This window comes from Protopterus annectens, chromosome 2.part0 (genome assembly GCF_019279795.1).
Source record: "Protopterus annectens isolate FY-2018-M chromosome 2.part0, PAN1.0, whole genome shotgun sequence".
In the NCBI taxonomy this organism is placed as follows: domain Eukaryota; kingdom Metazoa; phylum Chordata; order Ceratodontiformes; family Protopteridae; genus Protopterus; species Protopterus annectens.
The window spans coordinates 477319457-477339184 of NC_056728.1; the positions used below are offsets into that span (position 1 = coordinate 477319457).

Sequence of the window (19728 nt, forward strand, 5' to 3'; positions counted from 1 at the left end):
TTCCGAACATGTGGAACAGCAATTTTTTTCGTAGGGAAAAAAATCGCTGGCCCGCAAAAAACAAACAAAACAAAATAAAGTGGGGGGCTTTGACCCCCACACCCCCTACTTAAATATACCAACTCCAAGATCGCACCACAGTATAGAAAATGGCAAAGTCCCGAAAACGGTCCAGTGATTTTTTTTCCCCTAGGAAAAAAATCATTGTTCCGTGTCTTCGGGATATGGCCATTTCGACATTGTGCTGTTAATGAAGGCACGTTTGAAGTTTTGAAACTTCGTTTAAATAATAGGGACCCCCAAATACATATAGGGGGAAAATTGCCAAGTGAAATACTGGTCCCAAATACATATGGGGGAAAATTGCCAAGTGAAATACTGGTCCCAAGTGCATATAGGGGGACAATTAATAATATGGGAGAAATTGAAGACAGAATTTCAGTTAGAAAAATCATTAGAATGGAGGAATATGGTCTTGAAAACTCAATGGGATATCATAGAAAAGGAATGAACAGAAATACTGTCAGTCTCTGGGATGATATAGAAAATTGAGAACAGAAGAGTAGAGGGGAAGAAAATAGGAGAATTATTCAAATTGGAAGGAATTGGATGGATAGAAAAGGACACAATTTAGTCATAAATTAAAAGAAGTCTGAGCTTAAGAATTAAGAGATCAATGACAAAGAATGGGCCAGAATGATTAGATTGCCCAAGTATGCGACAAAGGCATGTAAATTTAGACATTTTGCATTGAAATGTCTACGTAAATATTTCTATAATCCAGTAAGAATAAAGAAAATGTTCCAGAGAACAGAAGAGTGATGGAGGTGTAGGAAAGGAGGATAATCATGGGTTTATATTTTTTGAGAATGTGAAAGATGGATAGAATACCAGGCAGATATAAAGCAAATATTAAGGAAGAGTGCAAGAAAGTAGATGCCCTCAAAGGAGAAAAAAATAGAAAAACTTATGTAGAAATTTTATTTAGGAAGAAGCAAGAGAAGTAAAGGACGCAGGTCTGGAAGCTTTCTATAAAAGATGGAACTGATAACAAGTGGAAGAGGAGGACTAGCTAGGTAGTTGTAATCTGCATGAGCGCCATATGATTTTTGTGGGGGGAGGACTTGTTTCTTTGCTCTTTCTTTTTTGTTTTGTGTTTCTGTATGTAGATAGGCTCTAATTAGAAAGAAAGAGCCATAAATTAAGAATTGTATTGCGTATTAGTGATAACATTAAGAATAATCTAATGAAAATGGGAAGGAAAGTTAACAGGAGAAAAATGTAAAGGAATTATATTGTGTAATATCATTATAGAGGGAAGCATAGCAACTGTTGATATTGGGTGGACGGCAGTGTAATAAGAGTCAGAGTTTTATCTATGCACCATGCATGAGGATTACATTTAATGAGATATATGATGTGTTGTATGACACAATAAAGGATATTACATTATATAAAAAAGGGGATCTCAAGGTGCACTAGTTTGGGGGTGGTTAATTACCTGGTGATGCTTTACTTTGCTAGTGCTAATAGGTGTTGTAGTGGTTGATTTTCTAGGCATTGGAGAATTAGGCAGAGACTTTTTAATGGCATCAGTGGGCAGTAATTTGTGCATTTCTCTGGAATGAGTGGTGGTTTGCATTGCGCACAGGTTGTTTCTGAGAGGAAGGCTCCAGTTTAAGTACTTGCACCTGACGCATTTGGCTAGTGGCATTCTAAGTTACAATTCGGTGCCTGTGAGCATCAGGCAGTTGTTACATTGCATGAGTAAACTAAGTGCTGTAAGGCTGGCAGCCGAGGGTGAACAAGTTGACTGACCTTCCACTGTAGTCCCAGAATATTTTAAAGGAATGTAATATTATTTGACTTGAGGAAAACGTTTAAGTGGTTAGATCAGTAAAAATACTGTGTCTAATACTACTATAGTGTGGTTTAGGGATTTATTAATGCATAGCTCATATTTGCCGTAGGCTAGTGCAGGATTGTGGTTTAAGACTTAATTTAAAATGGTTCATTTGAAGTTTGAAGGTAGAAAATAAGACAAATAATTCCTGGTTATTGAATATAGTACTGTGCACAAATCAATTTAGTAGACCGTGCATGAATACCACTACAGTATTCAAATAGGTGTGTGAGAATGACTGGATTCGTTTGCAAAGAATTTCACACTGGAAGAGTTGGTGTCTTATCTAGTACAGTGCTCTGTGGAGAAGTACTCAACACTCTCAGCAGAGATGACAAAGGAACCAGAAGAAGATTAGTTAGGAATACAGGCAAAAATACTTACTCCCAGAATACAACCACCCCCCACTGATTCTTAATAGCTAACACCTGACCAAAAACTAGCTGGGATTGTCTAAAACAGCAGCAAAATTATTGAAAAGCAAAGGAAAGCAAATCATATACCAAAGGGACATTAGCAATACAGTAACTGCCAAGTAACAGCATAAACATAATGGAGCTTTTTGTTTAAAACGGTAAAACGTGCAGTAAAATTGAATAAAACAGCACTTAAACTGTATCACTAAGCTGCTGTAAGTGCAAGAGAAAAACAAGTACTTTTTGCTCTTTAGATGATGAATCAGATCAAACTCAACCTTAGTCATTTCAGAACATGAGTTCTATGTATATCCTACTGAAGTCTGTAAATGAAAACATCCAATAAGGGGATACCTTTTGAAATATGAAGAGCCACATTTGTTCTCCTTAAAAAATACAGACACTAAAAGTGGAGATGCAAGAATTACTGAGTTCTGGATTGCAACATATCATATATAAAAAGGTATAGCAGTCTCAGAATTAGTGGTTATGGATAGCAGATGTATGGAGGGCACATACCCCCATGGGAAAAAACAGCCCCCTACAAAAATGTATCAAGGCATTAATGACCATCAAATTTCTCTAATTACAATATTCACTTTATAATATTCATTCTTACCCATTCGGTTGACAACCTCACACAACAAACAAAAAAATGAATCTCAAAAAAAAAGAAGAATGGAAGCAATAATATATAGAAACAAGAAGAATTGAGAAAATACCATAGAAAAATGCATTAGACAGTGAAAAAAGCAAATTTACAAGGTTATTAAAGAACATCAAAATAAAAAAATCCATCATTATGTTAAAAAAAAAAAAAACCTGAAGAGGCTGTAATGAAACTGATAAAATAAGCCATGATCTTCAATAAATATTTTTTAAAAAATTAACAAGCATAATAGAAAAATAATAGATTAACTTTTTACTATATTTTTGAGAACCTAACTAGAAAAATAAACTAAAACTACAATAAGCTGAGCCTCGGTATGAAAGACTGAACTATCTAAAGAAGCTGCTGCTGCACCTAGTGTATATATTTTATTATGCATCACTAATGGAACTAAACCCTGTTGTTCCAGCACAAATAAATGTATCCACCAAAGCACTGAAAGCCCAGCAGAATAAATGAAAAGCACACTGGCTCAGGAAAGTAGCACAGAGCACAGCACATGCATCTCCAACAAAAAAATACGTGCAGCTGCAACACAGTGCCATCATGAACTACAATATACACCAGAGTGTGCTCCTGGACAGAGGCCGAAAAGGTTCATATAGTTCAGTGATGTACACCAGTTAACAAGTATGGTTTTATGCATGTTATGAATGTATTTATGCATATTAAACAACATAAATAATTGAGCTCCCAATAATATGAGAGGCACTCTTATGTAAATATTGCACAAACCAACACAGCACCGCACTAAAAGTTTGCCAATGCACGACCACAAAAATGTGTACATACAAAAATAACCCGCAACAGTATACATGAAAGCAAAACAAATGTGCATTCAAATACACAATTCCCAATAACATACTTTACATTTGTGCATGCCTACAGCTACCTCAATGCTTACAGTAATATACATGTCACATAATAAACTAATAAAAAAATCCTACTTGCAGTAACTGCTGCAACCATAAGAAAACATTAAGAAAACTAAACAGATAAATAAAACATCTCACTGCAATATAAAATGAATATATACACACACAAACTTGCCTTTTTTGAAAAAAAAAAAACAGAAATATTGCTTCACAAGAAATGTTATGATCCAAAAATTTAAAAAAAAATAAAGAGATTCAATTCCCACAAAATATGTATATAAAAAGGAAAATGAAAAGAACTTCCAGATACTAAGACCATACCTACATATCCAGGCTGCCAAAAATCCCTCCAAAGCCAGCCACAAAGCTCAGAACATATCTCAGTAAACCAAGTCTATAAAAAGGCATTACTAATTAAAAAAGAAAAGGAAAAAAAAAAACTATGTAGCAGCGAATCTTACACTTTTGGTCGCCAAACCAAAGAGTAACAAGGTCACACAGACAAACCAATTAGTAAAAGCTACAAGAAAAGCCTAGCCAAGTCAGAGTTTTCACTGTGTGGTACCTTAAATCTCCTGTAATACAGGGCCATGGGATATATGCAACTGACCCCCCTTAAGGACTTTGTGTTTCAGCTTTATAGCTTTTGAATGTCCATGACTTTTTACCTGGATATACTTTAAAAACACAGGGTCAGACAAACGGTCTGTGTATGCTGTACTGACGAGGTCATAAGAAGTCCAAAACATGCATGTCCACAGCTAGTGGGGTTTGGCTTTATTGGTGTGAATGTATCCACAAAGACTTAAAAAGGAAAGGTAAAAAGTCAGCCGGATTTGTCAAAGCCTTATTTGTAATGCCTGTTCTGTATCATTTTATTACACTGTCAAGGTAGTTTCTACTGCATTTTTGTAAAATGTGTCAGAATGTCAAGAAAATGAGTGTAACGACAAAAATGTCATTGAGTCTTAATATATAGTGGCTGTCACCTTGTGTATTTCATAAAATTAATCAGCCACTTTCCTTGTCTGAAATGTCAGTACTGTTATTTTTTTGTTTGCTGTGTTGTTTGATGACCAACAAGAATTCCCAGTCATATTTCAGCCCATTCATTCCACTGACCTGGGTATTCTCATCGTGGGGTAAACAGCCTTCTCGCAGGACTGCCATCCAGGCAGGATAGAGGAGGTTTATATCTTTGCCAGCATCCCAGAAATGAGGGTGTAAAAACTGTAGGCCCTAACCTCACTGCTGAGAGTGGATATATGACCCATACCATCACAATGGCCCATATGGCTTCTACCGTGTGAGTTCACACTCCTGGAAGCTGTCACATACATGGCTTGGTGACCAAAAGCCTACTGCAAGGCTGTTCCTTGTGCTGTCACTTTCTTTGAAGAATTGTGGCACTGGACAACCTCAGTCTGCCCCCATCTGTCTGCATAGGCACACATACTAGATCCGGCAGTCACTTGAGCTGCTATTCAAACCTGGGCTGCTTGGGCTATGGTCTGGACCATTCTTCCTCTCTGCCAATAGAAGTAGCTCAACACTGTGTTTTTACATAAAACAGGAATTTTCTTGTGTCTTTGTTTTAAACACTAATGTTAGTTTCATGCTAGTTTTCAAAAGGCCACTGTCTGTCTCTGTCTTGGTTACACTGTATCATTTTAAGAGAATATGCAGTCCATGTTGAATACCATGTGAATGAAAATGATAACTTGTATTTTTCCTGAAAGCTAATTTTTTGATTCTGTATTAGGTCAGCTGCGTGCCCCTCAGCCTCGTGAACTGGTGCTTGATTATGTGGTGGAGAGGAAAAGAATGGATGACCTCTGTGGAAGCATCATTGATGGACGTTTTCGTGAGCAGAAAGTAAACAAAAAAAATTACATTTCTCTGAAATTTGATTTTATTTCATTCTTGCAGTTTTACTTTCCTTTTTGATTAACCTGTCCTTTTCTATGTTTGTTGGCTCAGTTACCTAGCAATTTAGACTCTCTTGGATTTTCGTACTTTTCATGCAGGCGCACAGTCACAGTATGTACCTGATATTTAGAACTACAGAGAGAGGTGAACTTACAAGTATTGCAGAAGGAATGGCCCCAGGTCATAAGATGTGTTAATCTCCTAAGGCACTTTCAGTCTGACTGCACTAAACTAGTGCCATCTGTTTCCTCAGCATTTTACAGAAATGGAATCCCTTCTTCTCAATGCTGAAGTACAGAACATCAGGATGTTTCTTCTTTCATCGGCTGTGACATTGTCAGCGTTTACTAGACTGAGGCAAAATGCAGCATGGTGGGAGAAACATGGGAGGCTGCTTTGTGTTCCCTGAGGGTATGTAATTTGAATTGGGTCTATAATTGTTGGTAGTAAACCATCTCATGGTTTCCATATTAGTGCTTAAAAAGTATTTCCATCAGGATATGTTGGTAATCTATCTTCAAGCCTTTTGCTTACCCAAGAGTTCATGGCCCAAAATTGAACCATGACCCCCTGCAATTTTGTATGGTTGTCACTGCCCCTAGAACAAGGACTCTTTGGACAGATAGGTACCTGTTTTCCCCTTAAAACAGGTTTTCCTTTCAACTAGGAAATCACTATGATTTGTTTGGATCACTTTTTGCTTCCGTTGTCGCCTCGCAGTAAGACGTTGTCCTGTTCGATTCTCAGCTAAAGCTTCTTCTGTGTGGAGACATGCGTGAACGGGCTCACCTTCGTTGAAGGTTGTGTGTAAGAGTTGGCAACTCGGCATGTAAAAATCTACTGCCAATCATTAGCGGACCGGAGTTCCGCTGTGGCGACCCCTAACCTAAAAGCCGAAAGACACGACGACGACTTTTTGCTTCCCTTGTCATCCTATGGCCCTTTTATCCAGTGCCCCATGTCCAGCAGTGGGTCTGCCAGCTTTTCCTGTTCCTACAGACTTGCTCTGATGTAGCTGGGGCTTTTCCTAAGGGTGTCTGGGGGGGGGGGGGGTGTCTAGCTGTCTTTATTCAGCCAGAGGGTATTTTACTTTTAATGGCCTACCCCATTTCTTCTCCCTTCCGGTGCAGCATCAATATATAAACTTCATAAAACAAGTTAATTTCTGTAATCCATATACCCATATACATGCTGGCCTTACTGATACAGAAAGGAAAGAACACATTTTGTATTTGACAAAAGATGTTGCAATTGGTTAAGGAAATAATTATGGGTTAAATACCACTTGTTATCTTTTTTGACAGCCTGCTCAACAAATGCATTCTTGCTGTAAGCGACTGTCTGGAAAAATGTTGCTTTATAAAGTATGTATGTATGTATTGATAAATGGAATATTTTTCATAAGTCTCATTTTAACAGCAGTGACTTCCGTTTGACGCAAGGTTGTTACCTGCAAGTATGTAGAAACCATTTAGAAAGGTTATAAGAAACCATTTTTTAAGGGTTAGGGAAGAGTAGGAGAAATGACTTGGAGTTTTGTTCAGGATTATGGAAGTTTTCTTTATTGTAGCAGAATTTCTTTAGATTGTTAGACTACATACATTGTTGCTTAAGATAAATATATTTTTGTCTTTGCAAATTAGCTTTTTTACTTTGATTACAAGCATCTTGAAGTTGGATGAGGTCAGTCTTTAGTTTGTAATATGTACACCTGAAACAGAGATGGTCTGGGATAGTGCGGCTTTGATTTGGAGCATTATCTAGGGCATTTTTTTTTTTTTTTTTTTTTTTTTTTTTTTTTTTGTAAGTCTAAGGCACATTTTATCAGAAGGGGTGAAGGTATGCTGTTTAAGATATTCAAAAGCCCCATGCTGAGATAGAGCACTCTAAACCATGATACAATTTATTTTCTTTTACTATTTCTGAGGACATTTTCAGTATTTCTCTCAGAAGTGCAGTGTGTATATGTGCTGTAAGACACTGGAGGCCTGCTTTTACTGTTACTCAGCTTTATTTTCATCTTTTGACAGGAAAATATTGCAGAACTTGGATTTTTCAGCATGTATACATTACTTACTATACGTATAACAGTGCTCTTTGTATTTTTAACACCAGATTGAGATTTTATTGTGAATTAAGTTATTTGAATGTACTGTTGAGACTTCACTGTTTGGAAAAGAAAATATAATTTAAATTTCAAATAAACATCATTTTATGGCAGCTTAACATGGTTAAAGTGTGTGGAGCTAATTTTTTAACACCATTTGCTTTGGTGTTTGGATTTTGTGTAATGGAGAGTCTTTAACTTCTGTCAGTTGTAAAAGAATTCTAAACAAATTTTAAACTCTTTTTGTAATAATTGCTCAGTCTGGAAAGTTTAATTGTGTAGGGGCATACTTATTGCTAGAAATCTCAAGTGCATATTGTAATACATTATCCAATAATGCCAATTTATTATTCTGGCTGGTGTTTTCTCCCCTGACTTTATGGATCCTAACTGTGGGTAACCCCCCCCCCAATCAAATCCTGTTGTACCCAAAGAGAAAAAAAAACAAAATAAATATATGCCTGAGCCTGCAATTAGTGATTCTGCTGAGAGCCACTGCTCAGCCTGCAAGCCCACTTACCTTTTGCCTCTTTTTCCTGTAGTGCAGCTTTGTTGGGCATTATAAAATGGGGGTTAGATACTCCCTCCAAGGCTGTGCCAGTACCTGGCACAGGTGCGGGAGAACCAATTCCTTTCAGTGCAGGAGTAGTCCAAGGTAATAGATCCCTTGCTGTGCATAATACTCTGTCCCCACATATTTTATCTAGTAGTGAAGTTCCCAGGAAAAAGAAACAGAAGCTTCATCATATTTTGATACCTTTGGGGCACTTGTTCCATGAGGATGTGCAGCAAATGTTTAAGGAGACAACAAAACCTGTGTCTAGAAAGTATTATATTTACAAATGAAAGAGGTTTTCTAGGAGGTGCCTAGCCGGTAACAGAGGCTGTGAAAGGGTTTTGACACTTCTAGTTTTGAAACATTTGTGTGAGCTACTTAGAAATAGTGTATCATATGCTTTTTACCAAAGTGTATCTTGTGGCCATCTCAGCTTGTCTGCCCATGGATCTCCTCTTTTGTTTCTTTGTAGTCAGTTTATGGAAGGAGTGTTGCACGCGAGACCTCCTTTGAAAGCAAATTCCTCCTTCCTGTAATATTTACTTTGTTTTTGAAAAATTGACTTTGTCTTCATTTGAACCTGCCTGTTAGGTTGATTTGTGGTTCAGTACTGGAAGACCATTTCACTCACAGCTCTGACATCTGCAGAGTAAGTCTCTGAGCTGCAAACTCTTGTGGTGGGCCAATCCTATCTGATTTTTCACAAGGACAGGGTTATGTTATGTACTAATCCATCATTCATGCCTAATGTTTCTGAATTTACCTTGAATCATGCCATCAATCTCCCAGTGTTCTCTCCTTATTCAAAAAACAAGAGAAAAAAAAGATTCTGCATACCTTAATGGAACAAAGTTCTTTAGGAATGCTAAACAGCTCTTTGTCCCTATAACGAGAGCTAAGAAAGGTCAGCCTGTCTCTAAACAAACTATTGCATGAAGATTGTCCTCTGCTGCCGTTTTCTGTTACTCCCACCCTGGTAAGTCTCTTCCAGGCAAGGTTAAGGTTCACTCGACTAGGGCCTTATCCTCTTCAAAGGCATACTGAAAAGGGGTGGACTCTGAAAGCTTTCTAGATTCTGCAGCCTGGTCCTATGTTCATACCTCCTTTTTTGATTCCTTTTCAAGGTCCAGAGCAGGCTTTGCTTGGCCCATTCTCTAGAGGCTCCTGAATCCTTAGCCTTCTACCACCCAGGTAGGGTAAGCTTTAGAAATCTACCCAATATGCCACTGAGGAATCCGTGTGTATCATGAAGAACATGATACATTTGTGGAAGACCTACTTATGTGTAACAATAGTTGTTTGAATTCCTCACTGCCTCAGTGGCAGCAATCCAGATGCCATCTCCCAGATTGTGCATAAATGAGGTGGGTTTTAGCCTGTTTGATTCTGTGTTTGTTGGTTTGATTTTTGTATGGTATTGTGATTGGCTGTAAATTTACCCGTGCTCCTCTCCTCTCTGGAAACGAAAAACGCCTGAAGACTCACTTCATGTGATAACTAAAGGCTTCCTCCTCAGGATATTTTCAGCCATTCAGGTCACTCAGGAAGAAAGGGGGAGGGAAGTCTGAGCTTTTGAAAGCTGGTCAGTACTGGGTTACCTTGGCAGATAACCCAATGTGTAACTGAGGCAGTGAGGAATTCAAACATCAATGCAGCTATGCTTCTACTTTCCTTTCCAACTATTTGTTTGTGACAGAGTGAGGAGCTTAGCAGTTCAGGAGAGTAATGGAGTGCAATCACTGTTCCTCTTGGTTGGAGTACTTTGTCAAGGTGATTTGGGCAGCTTGTGAGAATGTCCCTAGGAGTCTGCCACAGGAGGTCCACCAGGAACTGTCAATTTGGAGTGGACCGTGTGACAGGCCTAGCACATTTTGGAGGGATTATAGCTGTCTTCTTACCTGGGACTGTCCGGGGTTCCCACCAGATGGGTTGGAGATTGTCACTGGGATAGAAAAAAGTCTGTTTCTTACTGTTCTGTTACCAATGTAAACCTCTATAGGGCAAGTGGATTAGAAAATTTATGGAGTGGGTGAATGGATGGAACTAGAAAATCGGTGGTTCACAGAGTAGCTGTCCAGTGATGGATAACTAAACTTAACTTCCACCAAGGTTGTAAGGCATCAGAATAAGTTATACCTAATAATGGGATGAAGGAAGTGTGGAGGCAAGTTCTTCCATCATCTGGAATGTTAAATTTGTATTTTCTGTTTTTCATTTTTTTGAGGAAATGGTCCATTCTGGAATAATTGCTTTGACACATTTTATAGCTGCATGTTTACACCGGATTCTGCAGCTGACTCGTATGTCTGTGGAGTAGTATATAAACAGTCTACAGATAAGGTTTTAGTTGGTTACCTTTAATTTAAGCCAGAATACGTTCAATTGATGGTGAATATGAAAACAGCTTTTCCTGTAGTATACAGGCAAGAGAGTACCAGGCTTAAAATCACTACACTGTCTGTCTTGTTGCTCACTATTGTAAGATTCTGGGGGGAGTTGGATATTAAAGACTGAGATTGCAGAATCATGGGAATTTCCTTCACCCCAAGATAGTGTGGTCTGAGTTGCTCTATACAAGTAGCAGGGGAGTGTGGAGGCTTGATGTGGGTGGAGTTGTACCACCTACAAAAAAAAGCTTTTGCATTAATTTTTTTTAAAATTTCAAACCTGTTTCACATTCAGGTGCCTCTGAGTCTGTATTATCACTGCTTTGTCAAGAAATCTCTAAACAGTCAGAGTTTTGTTGCGAAGTCCATGTGAGATTGTCATGGTATAGTGTGACAGTACTTGCCCTGTATCCTTGTGTTTTCTGACCCCAAGATATTACTTGGTGTTATGACTTCTGAGTCAAGGATCATAGCTGCTTGCATCCTTTGGAAGGTTGATATGGACTAAAGCCCACTCATGGATTAAATGAGCTTTGTTTCCTGATAAAACATTTATATGAACAGGTTTTAGACCAGTGGTACTCTGCTTAATGCCGCTTACTGGAACAGTGAAAGTATGACTGAGAGTACATCAGCTGAGATGAGTGTCTCTGGAAAGTAGAGTAACATATATTAGGGGTCATATATATGGAACCTAATCTATATGAGATTGAACTTCTTTATGTGCCTTTTGTTGTATTCACAATTAACTCTTTTCATAAACATATAACCCTTAAAAGTATATTTTTTGTTCTTGTCAGACAGACATCGAAATACCTATCATGTACGACAGATTAGTTTGTCACCTCAAGACTGATGTTCATCTTACTCACGTTCAGTCTCAACATCATGCTTATCTCTCAGTGCCACATGCAAAACATCATGGTGATTATACTCAAAATCAGCAGTTTGATCCCTTCTGAAAATTCTTCTATTTACGCAATCCATTGCCTCCATAACTAATTAACTGACAACACCTTTATCATTTTCTTTATCCAAAAAAAATCAGTTAAGCAGTTTTCATACAGGTTTGGGCAGTGCTTTCCAAAACAGCATCCTAACATAAATGTGCCCCTGATGCCGCTTCTTTTTTTTGCTCAGTCTGTGTTCACATGCTTAGACAACAGCACAATAAATGACCATGTGACCATCAGATTACCAAGTAAGACTTGCACTTGGCAGTACTGCTTTGAGGAGGAGCATGATGCATTCCAACCAGCACTCCATTTGTTATTTGATTAGTAACAATGCAACAAACATCTTAAGCATTATGTTCCATCCACGCTGTCTGAGACCATTGCCCCCTTACCTTCTAGATGAACAGCCAGTCTTCCAAATCATATCTATAACTTGCATATTTTGGCCTCAGTCTTACAGTGATAATTGTAGTCTACTTAAAGCCCACCTCAGTGTTCCCCCATACTCTCCTGTCCAGATTATGTCTGCTGCAGAAATCCTCAGCCAAACTCTTAATTAATCTTCAGTATTTCCCCTAACTAAAAGACTACTCAGCCACAACTGATAACTGGGTAACAAAGGAATCCAGGCAGTTTATCAGATTATGAGATGAGACCTGGCACAATTGGAATTACAACCCTAATCCAGAGTCACAAAAATGTTCTGTCACTTCATGCCATATCTGTCAGCATAAGGCCAGCTATGTTAAAATTAAATAACTTTTACTGTTAATTCAAGTACTTCTGGAATGAATAACCACACTAATGGGCTGTAAATCCCCCTCAGTAACACATCTCATAATAACCGGCAGTGCTCAAATGGCCTGTCGTAAAGCTCAGGTTTCCTGCAACATGCCTCCCACTTCCACAGACAGTTCCTCCCCACTTTCATCCTACCCTTCTACTTTAAACAAATTGAACAAAAATAACGGTATCTTTCCTAAGATGTCATTTATACAGGTGTCTCTCCTGGTTCAGATAACATTTATACCTGGTCCGTACTCCTCTGCATTGACTTCCTCTAGTCCACATCTACAACCTGAGCTTAACAACATTATGCCTTGCATATGGAGAATTACTTTAGTGAACTCCCTTCCCCAAAGTACCCATTCTCAAAAATGTCTCACAGTTTAGACCCATTTCCATACTTCATATTCTTGGTAAATCTCTGGAAAAAGTAATCTGCATCCAAGTCACTAAATACATCCGGCATTACCACCACCATTCCTTAAGCACCATGGTGTTTGTAATATGACCACCCTTTGGTTCCTTACAAATGATTTCCTACTTAACATGGGCAAATACAGTCTCACATGGTCCCTCTTTGTAAATATTACAAAAGTCTTTGACCTAGTCAGCTTCACTGTTATTAAATTGATTTTAATTTTTTATAAATCATGAAGCTTCCACGTGATTTAAAGATTTCAAAATACGTTAATTCTTATCTGAAGAAGCACCACCAAGTAAAGGTATTCCGCAAGTATTGATACTTGCCACTCTGCTCTTTTTTTTTTTTTTTTTCATCTTTTTTATTTTTATCAATAAACCTCATTATTACCTCCTCTGTACACCTCTAATTTTGTATGCTGATGTCATGGTAATACTTCGGTCACACCTCAGTTACACACATTCAGTACCAACTACAAAATGACATGCACTTTGTTAACCAGTGGTATGTCAAATGCAAGCTAATTCTCAGCCCTACAAATTCCAAAAGGATGTTCTTTGGTACTCATCAAAAAACTAGCCAAATACCCTGTATCCTTAGAAATTGGGGACGTCAACAACACCCCCATATGAAACAAATATTTCTTCAAATACTTTGGTTTCTGGCTTGCCAGGACCATGATCTGTCAAAATTGCATCACTAAAATAATCAGGAAGAAAGTAAATGCCATGCTTTTTTGGGGGATATGAAAGTGGCTCCCTATCTGAAAATAGAAGCAAGAGCCACTATTTGTTTTATTTATTTATTTATGTATCTATCTATCCATCCATCCATCCATCTATCTATCTATCCTTTGTTGACTAAGTTAGTCTCACTAGGCTAGTAGCCTCTCTTCAGGAGAGACGTGAGGTGGCATTTTTATTACTAGGGGAAATTTCGCCAGGAAATTGGGGAACGTCTGCTACTTTTTTTGATGTTGTGGTATCTTTTACATCCACATAAGCTACCACCAAATCAGGTAGGATCCGAAGGATGGCATACTTAGGAGTGCATCACCCCCCCCCCCTTACACTGTGCTACAGTGTTAGCAAGCAATCCATGTGGTGTGGGAATAGAACCCATAGCCTTCTGAACTAAAGGTGTGTGCTACCTGTTGAGCCACTGGCATTGCAAAGGTGTCCTTAGTTTGAATATGGACTGCCCATCATAGCTGCAGCATATAGGAAAAACTTAAACTCTCTACAGTCTCTAGCAAAATATGTCACTTGATAGCAAAATATGCAGTTTAAGTGCACAGTTCTCTTCACCCTCTCAAAAGGTAACCGGCTTCTGTTGGTGGTGTGATGGAGAAGAAGTAAGTGGGAACATATGTTTTGGGAGTGTAATATGCTGGCAGACTCTCATAATTCCCTATGGAGTACTCTGACAAAAATATTGGGTTAGCAAATGGGTGCAGTTAAGGAAATTATTCTTCTGAGCTGGGACACAAGATCTGAATTGCCAAGCATAGTAAATGAGGCCTTGTTAAGTTTAATTGTGGTGGCTGCCAATAAAAGTGCAGTTATTGGAAGATGGAAGTCAAAGTCTAAACCAACGGTATTTAAAATATTGTAATAGAGATAAAAGAAGTGGAAGCGGGATCTTTAGAAAAGGGTTGAGGGAGTTGCATAAAAAATGGAAATTGTGGGAATAATAACATGCAGAATGTTTTGGAGGAGGAGTGAGGTTTAAGGGAAGGCAAAAATTGATCAATTTATGTAATGTCAGATCGATAATAGTTATACAAAAGAACAAATGTGATATATATAATGTTTGTAACTAGGAACATGTTAATGTGGTTTGTTTTGTTTTATTTTATATGAATGTATGATCAAATGAAGTTAACTACTTCAGATCAGCAACCTGTGGGTATTGGATCCATCCTGGATCCGAGCCGGCAGCTTACCAAGCTAGAGATCCGAGCTCTAAGCTCCTCCCCCTTACCCATAATACCCTGCTACCTCCCTCCAGTCCCCAGATCTCATTTGCCGCGGCTTCTATAAGCACGAGTGACGAGCTCTTGGCTATTAGGTACGAGAAAGTGTAGGAATTACTCTAAATTTTCACCTTAAATTGCAGTTTGTGTGTGTGTGCGTTTTAGATCCCTTGGGTAGTTTAATTTAGTTTAAATTAGTTTAATTTAGTTTAGTTTAATTCTAGTGTATTCCCCTTCCCCTTATCTGTGTGTTAGGGAGTGTGCTTGTGTTTGTCATGGCCGAAGGCCCTAAGGCCATTTTTTCCAAATGCTCTGATTGTGGTCATAAGCTGTCCCCAGCCGATGGCCACACTCAGTGTGTTCTTTGCCTGGGGGTCGCACATTTAACATCAGGCTGCCAGATTTGTGCTGCCTTTAACCCCTGGACTCTGAGAGACAGGAGGAACAAGTTTAATCCTAGCGGGTCTCTTACCCGTGGATTCTACTTCTTCCTCCTCTCCCTCAGTGGTGCCAGTCACGGCTGCGGCAGTTCAGCCATTAGTTCCTCCTGCCCTGGCCGGGACTCAACCTCCCACTATATCCCAGGGAGAGAGGGACTCTGCTAAAAAAGGGAAGAGGCATAGAGAGAGGAAGAAAGACAGAGAAAGGCATAAGAGTCACAAGCGGTGGGCCAACTCAGCCCCTTCGGCCCCGCCGGCTAAGCAGTTCTGTTCCCCCTTGAAGGTCCCCGGGTCCTCCCCCTGTCGGCTGCATTCCCCACATTTCTCTCCAGAGCCGGAGGAGGAGTCCCAGTCACCTTCGAGGTCGTCCAGGCGGCCTTCCCGGCCGGTCTCGGTGACGTCTTCTAGGTCTACGAGGAGTCTTTCCGACGCAGACATGGACCGTATGATGCGTCACTTCCTTCAGGCCCAGATGCAGATGGGAGAGCTCAGCCCCCTTCTTTGCCCCCATTGCTCCTTCCCCGATCCATTATCTGGTTTCGGAGCTGTCGGATCTGAGTAGCCTTGGAGCCGGGGAGTTGGCGCCGATAGTAATCGCTACTTCGATGCCGGCCTTACCCTTGAGATTATCGGGTCCTTTTTTGGATTCGAGCTCTGTGGGACGAGAGCCAAGCTTTGGATCCGCAGGGGTAAGTGTCTTCGGCTCCGATGTGGTTGGAGCACACTTCCCTTTCGGGTCTGATCGCTTCAGCTCCGGCGCTGGTCCACACGTTGGATTCGAGGGGGCTGCTCTTGGATCCCAGGGAGAGTGGTTCACCTTCGGCTTTTGACGTGGTGGAGAGGGTGCTCTCGAAGGGTTCGAGGTCCCTGGTTCGTGCTATGGATCCACCCGCCATTCCCTCGCAGATGGGCCTGTCTTCTATCATCCGGCCCCAGGGACAGCCTGTGTCTATGCCCCAGCTAGTTCCTGCAGAGGAGCATGACCCCGTTGGTGATCCCTCCTCGGACAGTCCCGCCGAGGAGGTCCCTCACAAACAAAAGTGTAAAAGGAGGCACTTGGACTCCCCCGAGTCCCTCACGGAAGACACTGATTTGGAGGAAGGGGAAGGTTCCCCCAGGTCACCCCCCCGAGGACGTCTCCTTTGGAGATATTATGGAGATGCTGCATATTAGAGGGGAGTGGTCAGCCCAGAAGCCTTCCTCGGATGAGTCAGTGTTTCTAGAGGCATTTGACGCAGGCCCGTCTACCTCTTGGGTGTCCCCTCCGGCCGACCCCCTGGTAGACCTAATTACTACCAGGGCATGGAAGGAGCCGGACACTGTGGCCCCAATCTCTAGGAGACCTGACAAAATCCTTAGCGCCCCCCACAGACAAGCCAGTGTGGAGTAAAGGTTCCCCGGTAGATGCCATGGTGGTGGCAGCTGTCACCAAAAAGGAACTGGCACAGGAAAGTTCCTCGGTCCATCCTCCTGACAAGGAGTCTCTGACTATGGATCGCATCGGAAAGCGGATATTTGCTTCCGTCACCTTTTCCATAAGGGCGCTGAATTACTTGGCACACGTGATTAGGCTTCAGCGGGATCTTATAAAAGATTATGCTGGGTCTCCCCCGGAGTCCATGGCGGCCGAGGACAAACATACTTTCTCGGCTCGCATGGCCACTCTAAAATCGATATCCAACACTTCTATGCAGCTTCTCTCCCATACCACGGAGGGGACGGCTAAAGCCAGCGGAGCAGGTATCGCCTTACGGTGTCATGCCTGGCTCCGACTTTGCGGAACCCTTCAAGGCGTCCTTCGCAAATGCTCCCTTTGACAGTTCTACGCTGTTTGGCAAGACCATCCGCGATACACTGCTCCAGAGCGAGAAAGATGGGAAGACGCTGTCTGCCGTCGAAATCTGCTTCTCGGCTCCTCAAAGGTCCTTTTCCAGGAACCAGAGAGGACAAAAGATGTGGTTCCGGAAGTCTCAGCAGTCCTGCCCCGCTCTGGACCCTTCGTGCTTCAGAGACAGGGGAGGACAAGGTGGACGCCGGCCCAAAGGCAGAGGGAGGCCGAAGAATTTCGGATCGAGGGAACCTTTCTTCGACCGACCCTCACAGCAACCCTGAGGGGGATTGCCCGACTGCTCCTCTCTGGAGGCAATCGGGGGCGTTTTTCAGAACATCTAGCACATTGGGAGTCCATCACTACAGATTGCTGGGTGCTCCGAATAATATCCAGAGGTTACTCTATCCCCTTCATAAACCTTCCCCCTCAGTTGAGGCGCCTCCCCAATGTTCCACCCAGTCAGAGGGAGGTGACGGCTTCAGGAATAAAGGAGCTGCTAAGAAAAAAAGGCCATCCAACATGTCCCCCCAGGACAGTCTGGGCAATTACTCCAGGTTCTTTTTGGTGCCAAAAAAGATGGGGGACATAAGACCAATTCTCGACCTGTCAACTTTGAATCTGTTCATTGCCAAGGAGAAATTCCGGATGGTCACTCTTCAATATATCCTCCCCCTCCTGCAGGAGAACGACTGGATGTGCTCCATAGACCTCAAGGATGTGTACTACCACATTCTCATGGACAGGCGATCCAGGAGGTTTCTCCGCTTTCGACTGGGGGCCAGTCATTATCAGTTCAGGGTCCTCCCTTTTGGCCTCACCACAGCCCCCAGGGTGTTCACCAAGGTCATGGCAGTTGCAGTGGCCCACCTGAGACTTCAGGGAATACAGGTCTTTCCATACCTGGACGACTGGCTCCTCGCCGCCCCCACCAGGCATCTACTGTGCTCAGCCAGGGATTGCTTCCTACTCTTGGCCTGTCAGTTGGGGATCACCATAAATTACAAAAAATCATCCCTTCACCCTGTTCAGGTCCTGGATTTCATAGGGGCCAGAATAGACACACTTCTGTCCAAGGCTTTTTTGACAGCAGATGGGCTCTGCACCTTAACTCTGCATGTATTAGCACTTCTACAATCTCTGGCCCCACCAGCGGAATTAGTCCTGAGAGCCCTAGGGTCCATGGCAGCTGCTATCAACCTTTCACCACTAGCCCGCTTGAATATGAGGGTTTTTCAATGGACCTTACAGGTCCAGTGGTCCATCCTTCGACATCTGTTGGACTCCCCGATTCCCCTCAGCAGAGTTTGCAGGGACTCCCTACTTTGGTGGCTCCATTCTCGAGAGCTTCGGGAAGGACAACCATTTTTGATGCCTCAACCCCAAGCCATGGTGACCACGGATGCTTCTCGCCTGGGTGGGGTGGGGGTATTGCATGGGCAGAACTGTCCAAGGCACGTGGACTCCAATAGAGACAGTTCTGCATATCAGTGTTCTGGAGATGAGGGCGGTGCTTCTAGCGTTGCAGGCTTTCTATGCCCTTCTTCCTCCGAGGACTATTGCAATTCAGACAGACAACGTGTCGGTGGTCTGGTACATCAACAAACAGGGGGGGACCAGGTCTTACCCTCTTTGTTGAGAGGCCATGAGAGTTTGGGAGTGGGCGATATCCACCAACCGTTTTCTGCTAGCAATGCACATTCCAGGTCGGTCCAACATTCTAGCGGACAAGCTGAGTCGAACTATCCTCTCGCCTTACGAGTGGTCTCTGAGCCCCTTAGTAGCAAAACAGATCTTCCTCAGATGGGGTCAACCTTGCTGCAATCTCTTTGCATCACCTTCGAACGCAAAGTGCAGCGAGTTTTTCGCTCTAATTACCCCACTGGGGAGAGCCCCAGAAACGCTCTAGTTCATGCTTGGCCATCCGGTCTTCTTTATGCTTATCCTCCTCTCCCATTAATGACAAAATTCCTGTCGGTTGGGGAGCAAGCTGATCCTCATTGCCCCATTCTGGCCTCGTCAAACCTGGTTTCCGTATCTACGGTCTCATCTCATAGCTCCTCTTTGGATCTTGGATCCCATTCCGGATCTGATTTCTCATCCTTCGGGATTGGAAACTCCGAATCTGGACGACCTCAAGCTCATGGCTTGGTTGGGTGGCTAGGACTCCCGGTATCCTTAAATCCATCCTGGTGGCGACGCATAAGCCTTCTACCAGGAAGGTCTACAACAGTAAATGGAAACGTTTTTCCATCTGGGCCCGACATAGGGATTTGGGCCATTTTACGGCTCCCATTCCAGCAGTACTTGAATTTCTATCTCACATTTTCCATCAAGGGGCCAGTTCTTCTACTGTGAAGGTTCAGATGGTGGCCATTTCCCACTTCCACATCGGGGACAATCTTGGGCCCTTGGCTTCCACTAAGATCTGTAAGACTTTCTTAAAGGGCACCTTTCTTTTAAGACATCCTGTCAAGAA

General features: G+C 41.8%; 1 protein-coding gene across 1 annotated transcript in view; it reads left to right on the top strand.

The window, feature by feature from the left end:
- Positions 1-19728, top strand: part of MUS81 (MUS81 structure-specific endonuclease subunit) — a 597219-nt gene that overhangs the window by 436995 nt on the left and 140496 nt on the right. Inside the window, exon 11 of the mRNA XM_044060324.1 lies at positions 5611-5739. Coding sequence (XP_043916259.1) covers positions 5611-5739 — 129 coding nt within the window. The remainder of the gene's footprint in view (positions 1-5610; positions 5740-19728) is intronic.